General features: G+C 35.7%; 1 protein-coding gene across 1 annotated transcript; it reads left to right on the top strand.

The window, feature by feature from the left end:
- The first annotated feature begins 3,787 nt into the window (after window positions 1-3,787).
- On the top strand, window positions 3,788-4,157 carry LOC103659967 (heat shock factor-binding protein 1-like). Its single transcript, XM_008687563.2, has one exon. It carries the CDS (start codon window positions 3,803-3,805, stop codon window positions 4,049-4,051), a length of 249 nt encoding a protein of 82 aa, XP_008685785.1. The 5' UTR covers window positions 3,788-3,802; the 3' UTR covers window positions 4,052-4,157.
- The last annotated feature ends 5,520 nt before the right edge of the window (window positions 4,158-9,677 follow it).

Raw genomic sequence — 9,677 nt, 5'->3', positions numbered from 1 at the left:
ATGGAACTGGAGGGGATTATGCTAGGTGAAATAAGTCAAGCAGAGAAAGACAATTATCATATAGTTTCACTTATATGTAGAATATAAGGAATAGTGTGGAGGACATTAGGAGAAGGAAGGGGAAATCAGAGGAGGAGACCAACCATGACAGACCATGGACTCCGGGAAACAAACTGAGAGTTTCAGAGAGAAGAGGGATGGGGGGTTGGGTTTGTGTACTGATGGACATTAAGGAGGGTATGTATTGAAATGAGCACTGGGTGTTATATGCAAGTAATGAAACATGGAACACTACATCAAAAACTAATGAAGTACTCTATGGTGACTAACATAATATAATAAAAAAAGATTAAAGACTAGAACAATATAAATGGCTACATAAAAGACCTAAAATTTCTGATACAATATATTACTGAAGAACACAATCTTCCCAGGAAATGATTCAGGAGCGAATATATAACCATTTGGCTTTGGTACTTTTCAGAATAATTCTGCCTCAAAGCAAAAAATAGAATTAAATTGGTCTTTTAAAAAAAGATTAAAAAGAAAGATAAAAAAAACCTTAAAAGAAACCAAAAAGAAATTTTGGAGCTGCAAAATACAATAACTGAAATAAAAAGTTCACTAGAGGAGTTCAAAGGCAGATTTGAGCAGATAGGATAAAAGAATCAGTTAACTTGAAGACAGAAAAATGGAGATTATTCAGTCTGGAAAAAAAGATTGAAGAAAAGTGAACAGAGCCTAAGGGACCTGTGGGATTCCATCAAACATATCAACACACACAACAGAGCTGTCTCAGGAGAAGAGAGAGAAAGGGGCAAAGCAAATAGTTGAAGTAGAAATTGTTACCAAGTGTTCAATGGAAAAGGAAAGAAGCCTTGCTTCTTTTTGCTGCCATGATAAAGAATTACGGGACAGTGAAATGAAAGTAAAGCAAAGTTTTATTAAAGTGCACTCCAAGGGAGGAACAGACCAGTGGAGAGAGACAAAGGCTCAGAAATTCCAGAGTGTAGGCTTATATCAAGTTTTTCTTTTGGGTGAGTCCTTTGAGTCACAGGACTATATTATATAATAATTAGCCACCTATGCATGTCCTTTCCCAGGACGTATTCAAAATGCCTGCATCCAGTAGGAAACCACATTATTTCTATTCTGGGGACATAGGTCAAATAAGGACAAGGGGCTGCTTTCTGCACAAGTGCAAGGAGCACAACAAACTTAACTCTTTCTCTGCCAGAACGGTGTAACCTCAAAATAACTGCTAGATTGGTGGAATGGAGTGGTTCCTGGGCAGTCCTTGGTTGGGGCTGTCCATCAGGACATGTAAGGTCCATCGTCCTGTCACTCATGCCTAACTTCCTGCTTAATAAAATGACTGAAAACTTCCCAAATTTTATGAGAGACATGACTGTAAATATCCAAGGAGCTTAACAAACTCTAAGGAAGATGAACTAAGAAAAACCTACACTGAGACACATAATCAAATTTTTGAAAAACAACAAAGAGAAAAAAACTTGAAAACAGCAAGAAGCAACTCATAACATACAAGTGATCCTCAATAAGATTATCATTAGATTTCTCATCAGAAATTTTAGTTCGCAGAAGGTAGTGGGCCAATATATTCAAAGTAGGAAAAAAAAAAAAAAACTGTCAACTACAAGTCCCAAAATGAAAAGCCAAAAATGAAAATGACGGTATGTACCGGTGATATGAAGTGATGAATATGGCATTTTACCTCTGTGGTTTTCCTCCCAATAACCTACCACCCCAGTATAATCATTAAAAAGAAATTCAGACAAATTCCATTTGAGGGACATTTGAGGTGCCTTGGTGGCTCAGTTGGTTAAACAACTGCCTTCAGCCCGGGTCATGATCCCAGGGTCCTGGGATCGAGCCCTACATTGGGCCCCCTGCTCAGAGGGAAGCCTGTTTCTCCCTCTCCCTCTGCCTGCTGTTCCCCCTGTTTATGCTTGATCTCTCACTCTCTGTCAAATAAATAAAATCTTTTTAAAAAATGAAAATACAAATTATAACATTGCATGAGATGCAGTAAAAGCAATGGTCAGAGGAAAACTTACAGCATTAAATGTATTTATTAGAAAAGAAGATCTAAACCAATAATTTAATCTTTCACCCTTATAAGAAACTACAGACAGAAGAGCCATTTAGGCCTCAAGCAAGCCAAAGAAAAGAAATAAAATCAAAACAGAAATCAATGGATGTGAAAACAGGAAAACAATAGAGAAAAAATCAGCAAATCAAAAATTGATTCTTTGAAAATATCAATACAATTGATAAAACTGTAGCAGGGCAAAACAAGAAACAATAGAAGACAAAAATTACCAATATCAGTAATTAACAGTTAGTTAAGGACGTGAGGGTAATCTGGCTGTGATATCTGTCACTTCATTGATCACCGGTGTTGATTTGGTTGGTCTGGCTGGTGAGGTGGGTGTCCCCTTCCTCCCTCACCGGTCCTCCTGAAGCTGAGTGCTTGGCCCAAGAGAACAACCTTCCCCCATACAGGAGGACCATTTTCCTCAGTCAAGGTATAGGAGGACCTGTGCTCCCCTGCTAGAACCTCCAGACAAGCTCTCAAGGTCCATTTGTAGAACAGTAGAGTAGTCAAGCTTCCAAGATTCCAGACACACCCAAATGAGGCACTGCATGTGGCAGTCTGCCTTTCAAAAAAAAAAAAAAAAAAAAAAAAAAAAAGGTTAAAAGTGCTGATCCCTTGGATATTTTTAAAAATTGTAAAGAAATATTATGAACAACTCTATACCCATAAATTTGATAATTTGGATGAAATGGACCATTTATTTGAAAGATACAAGCTACCAAAAATCACAGCATAAAAAGTCTATTTATTAAATAAATTACATCAATAACTAGTAATCTGTCAAAAAAGAAAGCAGCAGAACTAAATATGCTTCACAGATGAATTCTCTCAAACATTTAAGAAAGAAGAGATATCCAATCTCTACATTCTCTTCCAGAAAATAAGCAGAGGTAACACTTCCTAACTCATTCTGAGATAACATTGTCCTGGTATCAAAACCAGGTGTATGTATTATTTTAACAATAAAAAGAAATGAGCTATCAAGCCAAGAAAAGGCATCGATGGACTTCAAATGCATATTGCTATATTTAAAAAGCCAAATTGAGAGGGTTAAATATCATATGATACCAATTTATAACATTCTGGAAAATGAAAAATTATAGAGTTAATAAAAAGATCAGTGATTGTCATGGGCTCAGAAGTGTGGAGGGGTTGAATAGATGAAGCAGAGGGGATTTTTAGAGTGGAGAAACCATTCTGGTGTGCTTAATCCCCACTCTTAAGTATCAGCTATTTACAGTGACTTCATTCCAAATAGTACAGTATGAAAAGTGGGAAAGAGAGAGAAACTTTACAGTGGAGAAACCTGACAAACTACCCCAGCCTGGTGATCAAGGTCAACACTGACAGTGATAGGTAATGTTGACGGTATGTACCAGTGATATGAAGTGATGAATATGGCATTTTACCTCTGTGGTTTTCCTCCCAATAACCTACCACCCCAGTATAATCATTAAAAAGAAATTCAGACAAATTCCATTTGAGGGACATCCTATAATATAATTGACCAATGCTCCTCAAATCCGTCAAGATCATTAAATCAAGGGAAGTCTGAGAATTATGCCACAAGCCAAGAAAAAGCCCAAGGAAAAATGACAAGTAAATGTAAAGTGGGATCCTGAACAAAATTCTAAAACAGAAAAAGACATTCTGGAATTCACTTCCAAGCTGGAAACTGGGGAGATGGCTGAGACTGACCCCAAGACCATGCAGGATCTCACCTTGGTGGTGCAGACAGTCCTGCAACAGATGCAAGATAAATTTCAAACCATGTCTGACCAGATCATTGGAAGAATTGATGACATGAACAGTTGCATTGGTGACCTGGAGAAAAACATTGCAGACCTCATGACACAGGCTGGGGTGGAAGAGCTGGAGAGTGAAAACAAGATTTCTGCCACACCAGAGTTGAAGATGGTTAATTTGCACTGAAGTCCAGAACACCATTTTTATAAGCAGGAAGACTGAATGGATTTTTGAAGCAACTGCTATGTGTAGACAGGTTTTCTATTCTAAAGTGTGTGTTCTTCTTACCACATATTATATAGTTGATCTATAGAGTAATTCTCCCCCCAGTTTCTTGAACATGGTAACTCCACATCTTGGACCTTGGTCAGTCATGCTGTTAAATATTAAACACTAAAACTTTGGCAGTTCCTGAAAAAGAAAAAAAACATTCTGTAAAAACTGAGGAAATATCAGTAAACTATAGACTTTAGTAGTAATAGTAATAGTAAGAAGAAGAAAAAGGAGGAGGAGGGGGGAGGAGGAGAAGAAGAAGAAGAAAGGTAAGAAGGGGAAGGGGAAGGAGGAGAAGGAGAAGGAGAGGTAGGAGGAGAAGGAGGAGGAGAAGGAGGAGGAGAAGGAGGAGAAGAAATAATAATAATAATATTGGTTATTTAATTGTAACAAATATAAGAGATTGAATATAAGGGTATTGTGGGAGCTTATACTATCTTCTCAATTGTTTCTATAAATCTAATAATGTTCTAAAAATGAAATATTTTTATTGGTGCTTCATGCCACCTCTATCTCACTTACCATAGATACAAAGTCAAATCACACATGAGCACATTTAATTTGCAGACCTAAATTAACCTTGTAATCAAGGGAGATTAGCATGTACAGTTTTGAGCTTTCCAGCCTCTGTAGTACAGGGAACCATGTAAAACATTTGGAAATGATGATGACTGAGCCAATCCACAAGAATTAAATATAGGTGGTTGTATCAAAATTCATCAAACTATTATTCTACTGGTGGAGCTCTAAGACCTATCCATTTTTTCCTCTGTTATGAACAGTGCATCTAAGTAAAAGTTTCTACAAGATACACAGAAGGCAAATTAGAGGTCACAGATATGTATATATTAATGGATACCACAAGAAAAAAAAAACATCAAATTTATATGCCCATACAAACTCTTGCCAACACAGGTTACTATCAATTGCTCATAATTTTGTGAATCTGTTGGGTGAAAAATTCCATGTAGTTGTTGTTTTAGTAAATGTTTCTCTAATTACAAATGAAGTAATGGTTCTGATCACCTCCTATATACTCCATTGATGAGGGAGTGATCTTCTGTCCAAAATAGGATGAGACAGATGACACCTGACACTGGGCAGAGGAGATTCTCAGCAGGTCATTATTCACATATGCTTATGGTCTTGGGGAGAAAGACACCAAATACCCCACAGGTCCACATGGAGTTGCACTTGGGAACAGAGTGAATAGCAGGGGGGCTGTGGGAGACAGGCTTTTTGGAGGTTGCAATTGACTTGTTTGAATAATTTCGTGGGCTGGCAGGGAAGTGGTCACCAATAGGGTGAGGACCAGGTGGAGTGCATCTGGTCCAGCTGAAATGGGAATTAGCCTGGTTAGGAGCCTTTCCCACTGGATGGGGGTCATGTTTGGAGAAAGCAGGGGAACCCACAGTTAGACATTTGGGGTCCCATGAGGTTCAAAGATGTCAAGGTGGAACATGAAATTTTAGGCCGTTCGATGTTTATTTGTCAGTTATATGTCTTTTTCTCTGAATTGCTCACTTATGTCTTCTATTCAACTTAATTGTTTCCAGGATTCAATTTTTTTTCTTGGTTATCAAATATTTTTCTTGCCCATATTGTAAATATTCCCCCCAGTCTGTTGTTTGTTTGTTTGTTTCCATTAAGAATGGCCTTTAAAAACTAAATCTGACTTTGTCACTATGCTGCTTAGAACACTTCAGTTACTTTTAGAGCAAATTCCAAAATTTTCGGTGTGGCTGGGTACCCTGCCTGAGCTGCCACGCTATCTCCCGCTCATGGTCCTCTGGCCTCACTTCTGTCCTCACTTCTTCCCATGTTCTTTTGTCCCTTCACATACCTGATTTGTCAATCTCTGGGCCTCCTGTTGGAGATTCTCTTCTCTTCATGCATTACCATGACAGACTCATGTATATTGAGAAATAAACAGCAGCAGATACAGCAGAACTAGTGAAAGATGGTCGTAAACCCCAAGCATTGTGGGCATTTATCGTATTTCTTGTATTTTTCTCCACAGTTTTCCAATAGGCATTTTACTTTTTAATTTTAAACTGAAAACCATTTGCATGGTGCAAGTGAAAACAAAAAAAATCAAGTCTGTAGTGAAAAGAAGGTCATCCTCCCCATCTGTTTCCCAGTGTGTTCTTCTCCCAGGAAGCAACATCTGAGATTGGTTTCTTGGGTCTTCAAATTTATAAGCATGTGTGCTCACACCAGACACACTGTTTTGCACCTTCTCACTGTTTTTCACTTGTTTCATTCCTTTGCAGTATATATAGAGCTTTGTTCTTTTAATTTGTTTCGTATTAAATCACATGGATCCACTGCACTTTAAGCCAGCAGCTCTCTAATGATGGGTATATATGCATCACGGATATGTTTCTATTACGATGTTGCAAAGAATAATCATGTTCATACTTCATTCAGTCAGGTGTGAGTTTATTAAAAGTAGATGTGTTAGCCAAAGAGTGTGAACTTTTAAATTCTGGTAAGACGGAACCTTATTGTTTCTTATAATGATTATGCCAAATTGCCCTCCTACCAGCAAAGTATAAACCAGAACTTCTCCAATTGTTTATCAAATCTGATAAGCAAAAACTGTATATTATTGGTTTTAGTCTGCATCTTTACCTGATAAAGAAGCACAGTAGTTGTTCTTGTGTTCTTTTACTATGTGCTTTAATGTTTTATTATCTTTTGTTCACTTTTATTGGGGATTTGGTCTTTGTTCTCATTGATTTATAGGCACTCTTTATATATTATATCACCTTTTATGGTCATATAAGTTGCAAATATTATGCTTCTGTTTTTCATTTCTCTTTTTAATTATCTATTTTTAAACAGAATTTATCATATTCATTTCAACATCAAATTTAATACTTTTACAGCTTTGGGTGTTGTGTTTAAGATGCCTTCTCTCTTCTACTTCTTAATGGAAAATGTCATTGCTTTTCTAGTATTCTTATGTTTTCTCTCTTAGGATATGAGACTTAGGCTATTTAGGGTTTATTTGTGTGTCATGTCCACTAGGGCTCTAACTTTTTTTTCCCATATAGATACTAATTGCCAACATCAGATTTTGAAGAATATTTTTTTCTTACTTATTTAAAATGTTGCCATAACAACTGACTAAATGCCTTTACGTATTGTGCTGTATTTATGGACTTTTCATTCTGTTCTGATTTCTTGATTTATGTACCAGTAGCATACTCTTTTATTAAGTGTATATTTATAATATAGTTTAATGAGGGTTTTCCACCCTCATCACTTTCATATCCAGAATTTTCCTAACTACTTTTCTTTTCCATTTTCCTCTTTAAAATCTAGAATCAGCTTGTCTGGTTCCAAAGGAAAAATCCTATTGGTATTTTTACTGGATCTCAAATACAGCGTAATATAATTGACATCCGATTACTGTCTCTCAGTTCAACATCACTGTATGGTTTTCCATTTGTTTCACTTTCAGAGTTCTTTTAAGTCCCTCAAAAGCACTTTACAATACTCCTTATAAAGGTCTTACAGATTTCTTATTTGAATGCTGGATAATTTTTTCTGTTGTCGTTGCTATCACTTATAATTGTTGTGTGCAGATGGAGATTATATATATATCTTACCCAGTTTCTTTGTCACATTCTTTTTATTTGTCTTACATTAGTTGATTCTCTTAGGTTATCCAGCTGTACAATCACACTAATTGCAATCAAATATAACTTTACCTCGTCCTTTCCTGTTTCCATATGTCTTCTTTCTTCCTGAATTTTTCAGCTATTGCCCTTATAGCAATGCTTAATAGCAATAATGGTGCTTGATATCCTAATCTAGGTCCTGCCCTTAAAGGGAATGCTTCAGTGTTCTACCATTATAATACTAATGGAGTCGAGGTTGAGATATATTTCGTCAGTCATGATTTCTTTAAACAGTCCATTTTTCATGGTTCATTCCCCCTTCTGTTTACCCCCCCTTTCTTCTTCCCTTTCTTCTCCTACCGATCTTCCTACTTCTTATGTTCCATAAATAAGTGAAACCATATGATAGTTGAACCATGAGAGACTATGGACTCTGGGAAACAAACTGAGGGCTTCAGAGGGGAGGGAGGTGTGGGAATGGGATAGGCTGGTGATTGGTAGTAAGGAGGGCACATACTGCATGGTGCACTGGGTGTTATACTCAACTAATGAATCACGGAACTTTACATCAAAAACTAGGGATGTACTGTATGGTGACGAACATAATATAATAAAAAATATTATTATAAAATAAAAAATAAAAAAATAAAAAGTCCATTTTTAAAACCAAGAATAAATGGTAAATGTTATTAAAATATCTTTTTGGAATTTGTAGAGATGACTTTTTTCATTTTTTATTTAATATAATACATCATTTGAATATATAACAAATTAGATAAATAGGTTTTGTAGCATTAAACCATTCTGGTATTGCTGGAATAATGCTATGCTTCTGGCTTCTGTTTCTAATATTTTCTTTTGGACATTTACATTAATATTTATAATAAAGATGGATATGTATCTTTTTGTGCTATCTGGTTGAGATAATTATAAATTTTGTTTGTTTCATTAAGAAAATGTCCTTCTTTTACTGTGCTTTGAATGGCTTAAATATAGCATTTATGCAGTTTTTAAAGATTTGGTAAAGTTTTCTCCATGTATTTGGGCCTGGTGTTTGAATAACTTACTGATAAATTTTTCTAACTTTTCCATGGAAATTATTCTGTTTGAATTTTCAATTTCCCCTGAGATCATTTTTGGCATTTTTCCAAGAATTTCTTAGGACATCATCTTGTTCATTCAGGTTCTTCCATATTTTATTTATTTATGTATTCATTTATTTATATTTTTTAATTTTTTTAGAGTGGGAGAGAAAGAGAAAGAGAGAGTCAGGAGGAGGAGCAGAGGGAGACAGAGAGAGAGAATCTTAAGCAGGCTCCATGCTCAGCATGGAGCTCAATTCTGGGTGGAATCTCAGGACGCTAAGGTCATGACCTGAAGATCAGGACCTGAGGCAAAATCAAGAGTCAGAATTTAATCAACTGAGCCACCCAGGTGCCCCTTTCCATATGTTTTTATGAAATTGAGCCAATTAGTTTTATTTATTAATGTTCTCTTTTTTGGTATTAAAAAACTTTTTTTTCCCTCCCTTGATCATATTAACTAAAACCAATTAGTTTTAATAATCTGATTCTGGAATTTGGTTCTACAATTTTCCTATTTCTATTTTATTATTTTTAAAAATCTTTTATCCTTACTATTGGCTTCTTTCTGCTCCAATTAATTTTGTTGTATTTCATGAATATGACCCTGTGCATTGTTCTAGCTGGATCTCATAGTGCCTGATATATGTTTCATTATCATTTTCTTTATATTGTATCATACTGGTTTTCATTTATTTTTTTAATCCAAGAAATTTTATTTCCAGTTTCTGATATTCGTATTTGATATTTTTGCTGTAAGATTTTAGTTTCACAGTAACAGGTTAAGAAAATGTTTTGTCTATTTTTCTTTTACTTTTTGGAATTTAT

Source organism: Ursus maritimus, unplaced genomic scaffold, assembly GCF_017311325.1.
Source record: "Ursus maritimus isolate PB19 unplaced genomic scaffold, ASM1731132v1 scaffold_27, whole genome shotgun sequence".
Classification (NCBI taxonomy): Eukaryota; Metazoa; Chordata; class Mammalia; order Carnivora; family Ursidae; genus Ursus; species Ursus maritimus.
The sequence above is the reverse complement of the archived record's forward strand: the minus strand, read 5'-3'. Positions and strand labels throughout refer to the sequence as shown.

Excerpts from the sequence above, each read along its gene's own strand:
- LOC103659967 (XM_008687563.2), top strand. The coding sequence starts at position 3,803 with ATGGCTGAGACTGACCCCAAGACCATGCAGGATCTCACCTTGGTGGTG.